Raw genomic sequence first — 13,363 nt, forward strand, 5'->3', positions numbered from 1 at the left:
TAATAAGTAGTTTAAGTTTTTGGATAGGGCAGGAGTGAGCAACTCTTTTTAGCCATTTTTTAAATTGGAATCCTGAAAAGTAACATTATTATTTAATTTCAAATACATGTTTGTATGTTAACTTTATGAAATGCAAATACATTGGACAAAAACAAACTATAGCACTAGTCATGCTACTACTATAGACTGAAGTAATTAAAGCGGGTGATGTTTGCATGTTTAGAATTGTAACAGCTGAAATCAATAATATATCAGTATTCCGATATTAACCTGCGGGCCACATTAAGTGAAGGTCTTGGGCACATGTCGAGAGCGCCACTTCACCCTCACTCCAGAGGGCCACAATGCATATAGTGAAAAATAGCTGATCTACAAGCTTAAAACGCGTTGCAATCTTCTCCCTGTGATGTGGCCCCCTTAGTGGTTGTGGCCCTAAGCGAGCGCTTATGTTGCTTATGCCAGGAACTGGCCCTGCCTGCAGGCACCCCACCCCAATAAAATAATACTTCTAATATAGGCCTATATGTCTAAAATAGGCAAAAGGCAACCCCTCTGTGAAATTAATGCACACACGGTTATCAGTGGTCAAATAAAGATAAGGCTATAATTTTTGCAATCTATAATCTATCTAGGAATTAGGAAAAGAGGAAACAATTATAACAGAAACATAGGCTACTTTTGCTTCATGATATTTATTTTATGTAGCCTAAGTAGGCCTATGTGAAATAATCCTCGAAACTATAAATAGCCTATCTTATAATAATATAATTATATAAATCTCTACATTATATTATTCATCTATAGATGGCAGTGAAGGAAGAAAACCTATGCAGGCTGATTTCTCCCTCCTGCAAGAAAGAAACGCACTGGGCCACAGTTCCCAGCATGCTCCGCGGGCCGCTCGACCCCTCAAAGGTTTTACATCCGGGGAACGACTTCCTTTTCCTCTGTGCCCAAATGCGATGAGGACCTAGGGCGACCTGGACCTCCAAATAATCTAGATCCATCCTTGTAAAAGGCGCCGTCAAACCTCGCAAAGATGACCGAGCAGATGACAGTAAGGGGGACCCTAAAGGGGCACAATGGCTGGGTCACCCAAATCGCCACCACTCCCCAGTTTCCCGACATGATTCTGTCCGCGTCCCGAGGTAAGCGCCGCTTCAGCCCGGCTCCGCCAACATGGCCACCGCGGCTAGCATTAGCATAGGCTAGCAGCTTGGATGAAGAGCTGATTTCAGACTGGTGACATGGAGAAGTCATGGTAGTTAGAAACAAGGCGACGCATTAAAATGCAAAGACACAAACCCAGGTTCGACTCAACGGCGTGAAAGTCGTGCTATAACGCTCATACTCTAACTTAAATCGTCACTCCTGCCGGCAGTTAGCCAGAACCCTTCAACTTTGCACTGGACACAGTCAGACACTACATCCATGACACGTGTTTGAGTGCTGGATGTCAAAATGTGTCTTAAAATGTTTTAACTGGATATTTTGCTAGAGGGGTTAAGGTTTTTTTAGCTCAAGCTGGATGTTACTCATCCTGGTTGCGACCCGCTACCTGTATGACAGTTCATGTGTGTGCTCCTCAAGTCCCTTCTCATACAAGTTACAGTGTAAACACCTTCCAGTCTTTAAATTAAATTCAATCGCAACAATACTATTTCTTTGACGGTTAAATGAGCGATGATGGAAACTTCCAATGCCAACTGTACTTCTTGTGATGATAAAGAGGCTGTTTCTGAGCTCTGAACCGGACGCTCGTTTGAGAGCTTCTCACAAATGTGTGTATCCATTGACTTGAGTGATCTTGAAGGTACCAATAATACCACGGTGTTAAGCATTTTTCAAGTAAGAACTGAATTCTGAATTACTAGTACAACATAGTTGGGCATTCATCAACGGCCTACTCAAAGTAGTAAAGTTATCATTCATTATACCGAATCCCCATTTGATCATGTTATTGGAGCAGTGATCATTGTCTTCCTCACTTAATGTTGCAGCTGGTGATGAAGGTAGAGCTGATTTCAATAACTTGTTATTGAGCACTGCAGTGCTTACTAGTTTGACCTATAAACTGTTGATTTCTGCAAAGTAAAGATGTCATAAATGATGTTGTAAAACGTATCAAATGTAATGTTTAAGTGAAGGAAAAGTACCTATATTTTATTTTACAGTACTTGAGTAAACGCACATAATTACATTCCCCCAGTGACGATATAATAACAAATGGTGGTCTAATGTGTGAAGCTCTGCTTGGAAGGCTTAAGAATGAACCAGTGTTTCCATTTCTCAGACAAGTCGATCATCATGTGGAAGCTGACCCGTGATGAGACCAACTATGGCATCCCCCAGCGGGCACTCAAGGGCCATTCTCACTTTGTGAGCGATGTTGTCATCTCTTCGGATGGACAGTTTGCCCTGTCAGGGTCCTGGGATGGGACTCTCCGCCTGTGGGACCTCACCACGTAAGTCTTGTTTTACTCATAGAACACTGACAGGCGAAGCTATTGGCTCTTGTACTAGTGATTTGAAGATGTTTTAATTTCAAGGACCTCCATTTTGATATGCTTTAAGTTGTGCAGACCCCCATTTAATTTTCAAGGACCCCCATTTAATATCCATAAGTATTCAGCTGTTCCATTTGTATGTTGGAGACCACACCTATCATTTACCTGGGAACCCCCCAGGGTTTCTTGTACAAATGATTTGTATATTTAACAATCTATACATAAAAAATACCAAATCCACAAATGTTTTCTTCTTTCAAACACAATATATTATGTAGGCTTGAACTAACTACGTTCAACAAGTATTGTCATTACACCCCCCTTCAATCACAATTGTAAATGTTCATACTCTGACATAAAATGTCACTCCTGCCGGCAGTTAGCCAGAACCCTTCAACTTTGTACTGGACACAGTCAGACACTACATCCATGACACATGTTTGATTGCTGGATGTCACAATGTGTCTTAAAATGTTTTAACTGGATATTTTGCTAGAGGGGTGAAGGTTTTTTAGCTCAAGCTGGATGTTACTCATCCTGGTTGCGACCCTCTACCCTTATGACAGTTCATGTGTGTGCTCAAGTCCCTTCTCATACAAGTTAGGTGTAAACAACTTCCAGTCTTTAAATGAAATTCAATCGCAACAATACTGTTTCTTTGACGGTTAAATGAGCGATGATGGAAACTTCCAATGCCAACTGTACTTCTTGTGATGATAAAGAGGCTGTTTCTGAGCTCTGAACCGGACGCTCTCGTTTGAGAGCTTCTCATGAATATGTATACCCCCCAGGGTTTCTTGTACAAATGATTTGTATATTTAACAATCTATTCATAAAAATTACCAAATCCACAAATATTTTCTTCTTTTAAACGGCTAGCTTTTAAACTAAGAGCTGTTTCACTATGATGAAAAAGAGGCTGTTTCTGAACTGTTTGATTTCATCCACAGCTTAAGTTGTGGGTGGTTGGTTGATTGGTTGAAATGAACATTTCTTTTTCTCTAGTGGCACCACCACTCGCCGCTTCGTTGGTCACACCAAGGATGTTCTGAGCGTGGCCTTTTCTGCGGACAACCGCCAGATTGTGTCTGGCTCTCGAGACAAGACCATCAAGCTGTGGAACACCCTGGGAGTCTGCAAGTACACAATCCAGGTGTGTTACTGCACAAGGAGTGTGCCGTTAACTGCCAGAGGCAGCTGACCTGTATACTTTAGGTTGGTTGTTGTCCATGGTGGTGATTATACATGAGTAAGGAAGGATAAAATGTTTCATGTCTTATATGATTTACTTTAACCCCTGGTGATTATACCCATTCACTTTACACTCTGATGTAAACTGCTGACAGTCCTGCAAATATGAGGGGGCATTTGGACAGATTACTTGACAGTTAAAAAGAAAACCGATTCATTATTTGAGTGTGACCTCTGACCTTGTCTTCTTCAGGACGAGAGCCACTCTGAGTGGGTGTCCTGTGTGCGCTTCTCCCCCAACAGCAGCAACCCCATTATTGTTTCCTGCGGCTGGGACAAGATGGTCAAGGTATGTCCATCCTCTTTAAAACTTTGAGCCTGGTTTGGACATGTCATCACTCATTATATGCAAAAATGGCAGATCTACAGTATATATGGTATATAGGGCATCTGTGGTTAAACTCCAGCTTTGGGCTGCAAAGAAATCTATGCAGTCTTGAATTTGAGAATAAATGATAAGTTTAAGGGGAAAGTACAAACATTCTCCTGTTAATCTGACCCAGGTTAGTTATTTTAAAGCGTTTTGAGATGTGATTGTTGCTTGTAGGTGTGTCTGCAGTGGTTTGCCCAATGATTTTAAAACTATGCATGTATTAGCTGACATGGCTCTGATGAGAACTTTATTAATGAGGGCACAACCCACAGAACACATTGAAGAAATGTAAACTATCGTAGGTATAAGCTGCTATTGACACAGTACTTAATTTCCTCTGCCCAGGTGTGGAACCTGGCCAACTGTAAGCTGAAGACCAACCACATTGGTCACACTGGCTACCTGAACACAGTGACGGTCTCTCCTGATGGCTCCCTGTGTGCCTCCGGTGGAAAGGTAAAATGAAATCCATTCATCTGGACTTTGCATTCGCCCAGTCAGTCTGTAGTACTGTACAGGTTTTAAGTTGTGATGGAAAAATACAATGCTCCTGTTTCACTGTGATGAAAAAGAGGCTGTTTCTGAACTGGGAGGAAGAAAACCTCCCCCACTACCCCCCAGCTATCCAGGAGTTGAATAAATCTAGTTTTCTTGTGTATAGCCTATTTGAAAGGGTTCCATTGGTATACTATACAGCTCTGGACGTTCAGACACTTTTGTGCTTTCTCATCCAGGACGGGCAGGCCATGCTGTGGGACCTGAACGAAGGCAAACACCTTTACACCCTGGACAGTGGTGACAACATCAATGCATTGTGCTTCAGCCCCAACCGCTACTGGCTCTGTGCTGCCACCGGTCCCAGCATCAAGATCTGGGTGCGTTGAGTTTATTTATTTTTCATTACACCTTCCAGCCTTTGCTTAAATTAAATTCAATTGCGAAATAGTATTTATTTAACAGTAAATGAGCAATGATGGAAAACTCCAATGCCAGCTGTATTTCTTGTGATGATAAAGAGGCTGTTTCTGAGCTCTAAACCGGACGCTCTCATTTGAGAGTTTTTTTTTCTCGTATTTATTCTCTCGGCCATGCAGTGAGACTGCTTGGAAGACAGTCATGTTTTTTTGTTTTTTGAATCCTCATATCTGTCTGGTGTTGTTCAGGATCTGGAGGGCAAGATCATTGTGGATGAGCTGAGACAGGAAGTGATCAGCACCAACAGCAAGGCTGAGCCCCCACAGTGTACTTCCCTGGCCTGGTCTGCTGATGGACAGGTAAAATGCATCAACCTGACCGCACAAGATCTGTTATTGTTCATGTCTTAATTTATAGTCTATTATGAAGGTGTCTCTTGCCATGACAACTGCCTATAACCTTTGGCAAGCGATGCCCTTGTATGATGAATAAATTAAGCTTTACTTTCACCCCCGGTGATTATACCCATTCACTTTACACTCTGATTAAAATGCTGACAGTCCTGCAAATATGAGGGGGAATTTGGATAAACTAGCCTATTGACAACGGTCGAAACTGACAAATGACTAAGTGATTCATTTCCTTGTTTTTATTTTCTCCTCAGACCCTGTTCGCCGGCTACACTGACAACCTGATCAGAGTGTGGCAGGTTACCATTGGAACTCGATAAAAGATTTCCGAAGCCGATGTTTGAATAAAAGACACTTTAAAAAAGAGCAATTGTGACGTGTTGGATTAATCAATGATTTTTTTCTTTTTGATTCCTTGGATACTTAGATTAATACTTAAAATCCAGATTAAATGACATTTAAAGGGGTATCTAAATTGTGTATAATTTGAAACAGGATGGGGACAACACAAGCGATTTGAAGTGAATTTCTTTTTGAAGTTGGAAGATCGGTAGGTGAATGTCATTATTGATGGAAATGGTTCAAGCTTATGTTAGCCCAAGTCTTTTACTGGAAGAAAAGGTGCATCGACCACCCCTGCACATATTTTTAAAACGGCTGCACAATATGACCATGTGATGTAAAGTGTCTTCTGTTGTAATGGAAAAGTTGCATGCCCTTTATACACTATCTGACTATACACTGTCTGACTCACTTGTGTCCTACCTGGGTTTAACCCAGAATGTTGTCTCACTGAGACCAAATTTGTACTATCACAAATTTGGGTCCTAACTTGTCATGGGGAGAATTGCATTTGTTTCCAGCACTACCACTTTTCACCAGTAGGTGTCCTACTTGACCATAGGAAATACGTTTGTCAATGGAAGAATATAAATGTAGGAAGTAAGCCAGTCGGTCGGGACTAGATGGAGATGTCCTCCAACTCCAACCACTGCAGATGTGCTAATTATATTTAATGCAGATTGTTGCTGTAAAGTCTATCTTGCATTACGGATCTGTCATCGTGTACTGTAGCGCAGGCCTGCGTAAATGGCATTTTCAACAAATGACCGTTGGCCACCTGGCTTGCCGTAGAGTTGTGTTGAGTATCCTAGCAACCAACAAAGGCTTCGTTTTAAAAGTGAATGTTACTCGAGTGGTTTCGTTCACGTAAATATTGCTAGGAATGAACTGGACGATAGGATAGCATTCCGTAGTTTTATGCAGGCATTGACCGTTTGAAATGGACGAAACAAGGGTGCGGATGTCACAGCCAGGTGTTTATGTGGAGAGAACGTTGGCCCTGATCAACCCAGATGTTATACAGAAAGCAGAGGAGATAGAGGAGCTCATTCTCAAATCGGGCTTCACAATCTTGCAGGTTGGTGCATTTGCTAAAATGTTTACCGCAAGGAAACGGTCTAAAGGTCTAGTTAATTTGACTACCGGTATATATCCAGATGATTGTGATTTATTGTCTCCGCCATTGATTGATTGATTGAAGACTTTATTAGAAGTTTGCATAGGAAAAGGTACAGTTTCATGACGGTACAGTTCACTGGTACAAGGTCTACTAAAAGGAGATCCGTGAAAAGACTAAGCTTATTTCCACTGGAAACCATTGAAGTATCAATCTCATATAACATTGAATGACAGACAAATAGAACACAGTACTATGCAGTAGATATGTAAAGAAAAAGAAAAAAGAAAACGGTAAGTCTAAACAAACAGTAGACCTATATACAAAGAAGGTGCAGGGGAAGGCCGAAAGGCATGGCTAAAGACTGCATCTGCATGAACAGCTAATCTCTGGCACCATTAAGGGAACACGCTGGCTGCGAACAGGCTGCGCACACACATGGGCCTGTTATAGCGCCACCAGGGGGTCGATTTCTGTTCAACACATTTTTTTGACAATAGCCTACTCGGACAGATTTTGTCCAAATAGGGCTACAGTATCTCTATTATCATCATAAAATGAAATGGGTCTTTCAGATTTTCAAATTCAGTTTTTTCAAATGTTCTCAAATCATGAACACACTGCGATTTCCGTGAAATTGTGCTTGCACATTGATTCCCACTTGGCAGAGGAAGAAATGCCATTTGGAAATGTTCAAATCAGCCTCATGGTGGCACTCTATCAAGCCAATTCATGTTTTTACCTATAACTGCCTGTGTCGGGGCCAGATGGGCTCGAAAATGCAGAGCGAGTGGATCACACCTGCACTGATCTGAGTGAAACTATGTGCAAGAGGCCAAGGAAAAACATTTGCCATGCATTTTTCACATCTGCTTTTTATAGTGACACCAGGAGGCCACCTTATGTAAAACACATTTTTTATATTACTCCTGGCCCATTTTGAACAAAATGCAGCAAATCATTATGCCCGCAAATGTCCAATCATCACGCAAATCGGTACACATTATCTCTAGTCAAGTGATCAATTCGGATCCGTCTGATCATATAGAGGGTATGCGTATGCATAAAGTGAATGGCAAATCGAGTGGCAAAGTGAGTTTAACATCGTTTAACATTTAATGCAATCAGATAGGACTTTTCTGTTTGGATGTATGGGCTGTCAGGCCAGAAAGTAAGGTATTTTTTTGCCACTCAGTAGGTGTTCCCGCATAACTTCCGGGTATGATGATGATGATGTCAGGCGCATATACCCTCTATTCCATAGAGATTGGTGAATTCCGAACATTGCTGGCCCACAACAAACTACCTGACCTGGCGGAGACCTTTGCTCTGAGGAGCACTTTTTCTAGTTTTAGCCTGTAGTGCCTTGGATGTTCATGCCTCGTTAACTTGTGGATCAGTTAGTTGGCAACTTAAGCTCTATTACTGGAACAGGCATCTTGTTAACGGTTAACTTCATCCCGAGCAGAAGCGGACATTGCAGCTCAGTCCAGAGGAGTGCAGTGACTTCTACGCGGACCATTACGGAAAGAACTTCTTCCCTAGTTTGGCTGCCTTCATGAGTTCTGGTCCTGTCATTGCACTGGATCTGGCTCGGGAAGATGCCATCGCCCACTGGAAAACCATCATAGGTCCGGTCAACAGTGTTCAGGCCAGGGACACTCACCCTGAATGGTCAGTAATTGTCTCCACCAGCCGAAGGCATGGGGGAGAGTATGTTTTCCCCTCCGTCCGTCCGTGTGTCCGTGCGTGCGTCCGTCCGTGTGTGTGTCCTCGCAGTTTGTGTGCAGCTAATCTCAGTCGCCGTTGGCCCGGTCGCTGCCAAAGTGAGCACACACATTCCCTGGATGCCAATCTAGAACCTCTGCCCTAAATTTTTCAAATGGGCTTTTTCTAGCGCCACCTAGTGGCCGATGTTCGCAAGACACATTTCTGTGCACTACTCTTACAGATTTTGTCCAAAAATCCTACAAATCGGTAGGCAGTATCTTGACAGTCATGTGATCGACACGGATCTGTCCGATTTTTCATATTCCATCCTGATTGGCTAAGATTGGCTTCCAAAGTTTGTAGGATTGAGCCGTTTTGAACAAAATGCCTCAAATCCCAAACGCAAAGTGCAATTATCATGAAATCGTGCACACACGTTCCCACTAGGTCGAAGAAGAAATGCCACTTCAAATTTTTGAAATCAGCCTCATGGTGGCGCTATAACAGGCCGATTTGTGGTTTTACCTATAACTCCATCGATCAGTTTCAAACTTTGTAAGCGCATTCCCTAGAGGCCAAGGAAAAACCCTTTCCCTGCATTTTTCACATCAGCCTTTTATAGCGCCACCAGGAGGCCGACTTATGTAAAACACAATTTCTCCTATTATTCCTTGAGATTTTATCCAAAAATCATGCAAATCGGTACACAGTATCTCTATAGTCATGTGATCAAGTCCGATCCGTCTGATATTTCATATTCCATCCTAATTGGCTAATATTGGCTTCCAAAGTTTGCAGGATTGCTCCGTTTTTGAACAAAATGCCTCAAATCATCAACGCAGCTTGCAATTACCCTGAAATTTGCCACACATATTCCCACTATGTCAAAGAAAAAATGCTACCCTTTTCACATTGGCCTATTATACAGTACCACCACCAGAACGCATGGCCTGGTGGAGACCTGTGCTCGGAAGAGCACTGCTTCTAGTTCAGCCTGCTTCTAGAAGGCATTCTTTTTGGGTTCCCTAAACCCAGACAGTCAGGGGTGTCGCACCAAATTCTGGGCCCTGGGTACAAGGATTCACTGCAGGCCCCCCACAAGTTTTCTTCATAGGGGGAGGGGGTTTTACCCATTTAGACTGGGAACGCATTATTACGCATTATTTTGTGCTTTAACTATTGAAAAATAGCAGATATAGACTACAAGCTCACAGCATGGCACCGAGTGCCGCACTGCGAGCTTGTAGAATAGATCTGCTATTTTTGAAAAATCGTGAAAAAAGTCTTTGAATATTTCAAATCCTCCTATGTCAGTGGTGCTCAAACCTATTTCATGTGAAGGACCCCCAAAATCATATTTATTCGGCCACGGGCCCCCATCTCAAAATATTTAGTTCCAGGGAGTCAGGGACCCCCCAGAAGCAGAATTTGAGTTACAAATGTTCACTTAAAAAACACATATATTCAAAGATTTGTACACATTTTCACAACTTTTCAAAAATAGCAGATCTACAAGCTTATAGTGCGGCACCTTGTATATCTGCTATTCTTCAGTAGCTAAAGTATAAAATAATTAAGGCCCCTGGTAATTCAGTCCTACTTTTCTCCCCTTGTGACGCCCCTGCAGACAGTTGTAGTTTAACAGATATTTAAGTTTGTTGAATTGTATTGTTTGACGGGTATTTCAATTTTTGACGTAAGAGCTATATGACAAAAATACCCCCAACATGTTTAATGCTTATTGAGTAATTGAATAATCAAACTTTGGTAGAACCCAAGCTCATAATGCAAAGAATATATAGGCTCACCATATCCACAAACCACATCTATCTTACCCCATAGCCACAATCGGATACTTACCCCTGTGACACCACCTTACAATTATCTACTAGTTAATTTGCTACAGAAATGACAGTAGTATATATATATATATATATATATATACTACTGTATATATATACAGTTTCAAATGAAAGTAAGTAGCCTTAGAAACCAATGGTTTCTTTCTGGCCATGTGGCCTATAGGTCAAGTGTGGCAGCTTGATGTACAAGTACACCCCCTGGACATGACACTAGTACAGTATGTTGCAGAGACTTCTCCAATCCAACCCTTGATGCTGAATGCCAAAGTAGAGAGGCATTGGGAAGAACCATTTTTTGTCTCGGCCGGGGCTGAGGCTGTTCTCCCTGTAACTCTATTTATGTTATTATTTATTTCCCTTGTATATTGACTTGAGTTCATGCTTACTGTAATGAAATTGAACAATGTTCTAATTGGTGCTTCTTAAACTTCTTCAGCCTGTACCTTTGATTCAAGTCAAAGTATGACTTATGTTCTGGTGTCATGTGGTGATCTAGAATAATGATCCTTTGACATACCCAGCAGAAATGGCACTAATACATATACTGAATCTCTCCCATAGCCTTCGAGCAATGTACGGAACCTCTGAGCTCCGTAATGCTGTTCATGGCAGTGATACATTCATAGCAGCTGAGAGGGAGCTCAAGTACATGTTTCCAAACTGTAAGTCTCACATGCAAACACACAATTATTTTTCTTATGAACATAAAGGGGTCAGCTTCTGAACAGTTACTGTACACTCCTATACCCCCCCCATCATGACAGCTGTTATTGAACCAGTTCCAACGGTAGAAGCTGCCAAAGAATACCTGATCAAGTATGTGAATCCCACATTGCTCAGAGGACTTACTGAGCTCTGCAAGGAGAAGCCCCTCAACCCATGTGTAAGCAAGCACCAGAATGTCACACAATTGGACATATGCCACAGGACAGATGTATCCAATTATTTCCTGGTATTCTAGGTGTTAAAACATTATGTTTGCTTTTGTCAGCGTGTCATGCCACCTTCATGCATTTGTCTTCCCACTTTCAACAGACTTGGATTGCTGACTGGCTGATCAAAAACAATCCAAACAAGCCTAAAATATTTGATGGAGCGATTGTGGAAGAAGCAGAATAACATGGAAGGGAAGAATATAGAAGTTCTCAGAAACAAAATTGATCCTAGAATGAAATTAAATGGTATTGTTAGAACTTGTTTTTGACTGGTATTTATAATTAAATCATTACCAAACACATTTTGAGAATTACTGTTCATTTTGGTATAACCAAAGTACCACACTGCACTGGTAATATCCTCATTAATGTCTGCAGTGCTACTGCTTCAGTTATGTGACGAGACATCCAAAACTGAACAATGACACAAATATCATGCAAATGACTATTATGGAGGCTGATCTTGAGTCCCATATTCACTCAATAATTCTAATTATCTTCTCAATAAATAATATAATAAAACATTCAATGTACTCAACCAGCCAGGAATTCTCTTGCACAACATAGCTATCAGACCTCAGAACCATTGCAACTGCATATCTGGTGTCAACAATAAATCCCAAAGACCACAATGACATGAGCATGGTATTTTATGGTGTTTGCATTGTCTGTTGCCGTAATATAAAAACAAACCATTGAGTTTATACAGTTTATAAATGACCCAGTCACCCAGACAAGCTATAAATGAGTGTGCTAAACGGAACCCGTCTGGTCCTCCTTTTGTACAAGTATCAGCTGCACTTTACATTCACATGAAATAGTGAAGAATGATGACTTGAGATAATGCATGATAAACATGCATTATTCCGTCACTGGGATATTTTACCAGGTAATAGGCACTGTACATAGACAGACTGGAATCCATATAAAGTAAAAGAGAAACTAAAGCGAACATTATGGGCCCTTTTATTATCATTGGTAACCGGAAGAGTGGGCACGTCAATGTTTAATTGGATATTTTGTTCCCAAAATATTTAAAAAATAAAGAATTTGGAAAATGATCTTAAAAGTCATGTAAATATAGGGCGGTTGGCTTTGGTTCCAATAGTTATGGAATAGTGTGCAAGGTTTATTGTCATGTTGAACAGCAGAGGAAAGGGTGTGTGTGTGTGTGTGTGTGTGTAGGGGGGGGGGCATGTTGTTGGCTAAAGTGTGTGTGTGTGTGTGTGTGTGTGTGTGTGTGTGTGTGGGTGGGGGGGGGGGGGGGGGGGTGTTGTTGGCTAAAAGAACCCTCCTTTACTCATGTAAGAAGTGAATTGTGGACTTATAAGCCACACTACTTACATATTTAAGGAGCATTATCAGAAATGCATTTGTTTGTTACCAATTCTCGTTCTAACTTCGAACTGGTCTTTGGTAACTTGATATGTCCAGCAAGCATGCAAATCAGGAGGATCTGAAAGGTTGAATGGAGTTGTTGACAGTAATTCCATCGTAGATACCATACCAATTCAGATTCCATAGCATGTATTTGTCAAGACGATATTGCTTAACTTTTTTGTATCAGACGAACAATACTATTTAACAAGTAACATCAACTTTCGTGTACTCTCTCACACGCAATACCAATTAGTGTGTACTGTTGTGTGCATTCCCATTTAACAGTCTCTGCTAAATGCAATGTTTTGGACGTGACTCGACATTACCATACACATACAAGAATCAAGTCCAACCCAAGAATGTGCCTGAAAGCAGAAAAGGTACTCAAAGTTCCCTGTGTGTAAAGGGCGTGAACATCCATGGAAGAAAAAAAAAACGAACGTGACTTGTGTGATTGGTTGGCGCTGTGATTGGCAGCCGTGGCGATCCAATCAGACCGCTTCCTGGCTGCAGTATGTTTTTTTCCCTACCGGTTCTATAAAACCAACCACGAGTTTGCGT

The 13,363-nt window shown here is 41.5% G+C and overlaps 2 protein-coding genes across 2 annotated transcripts; both read left to right on the forward strand.

The window, feature by feature from the left end:
- Positions 1-935: 935 nt before the first annotated feature.
- On the forward strand, positions 936-5,822 carry rack1 (receptor for activated C kinase 1). The gene is made up of 8 exons (XM_080746216.1): positions 936-1,148; positions 2,294-2,465; positions 3,513-3,660; positions 3,952-4,047; positions 4,477-4,587; positions 4,866-5,006; positions 5,295-5,405; positions 5,711-5,822. The coding sequence occupies exons 1-8, from the start codon at positions 1,040-1,042 to the stop codon at positions 5,774-5,776; spliced, it is 954 nt and encodes a 317-aa protein (XP_080602342.1). The 5' UTR covers positions 936-1,039; the 3' UTR covers positions 5,777-5,822.
- Positions 5,823-6,759: 937 nt separating this feature from the next.
- On the forward strand, positions 6,760-11,606 carry nme5 (NME/NM23 family member 5; the record flags this gene model as incomplete). Its single annotated transcript, XM_080746740.1, has 5 exons — positions 6,760-6,876; positions 8,384-8,589; positions 11,049-11,149; positions 11,252-11,370; positions 11,523-11,606. 5 exons carry the CDS (start codon positions 6,760-6,762, stop codon positions 11,604-11,606), a joined length of 627 nt encoding a protein of 208 aa, XP_080602866.1.
- Between the last annotated feature and the right edge of the window lie 1,757 nt (positions 11,607-13,363).

This window comes from Nannobrachium achirus (assembly GCF_963921795.1).
Source record: "Nannobrachium achirus genome assembly, chromosome: 17".
NCBI classification, from domain to species: Eukaryota; Metazoa; Chordata; class Actinopteri; order Myctophiformes; family Myctophidae; genus Nannobrachium; species Nannobrachium achirus.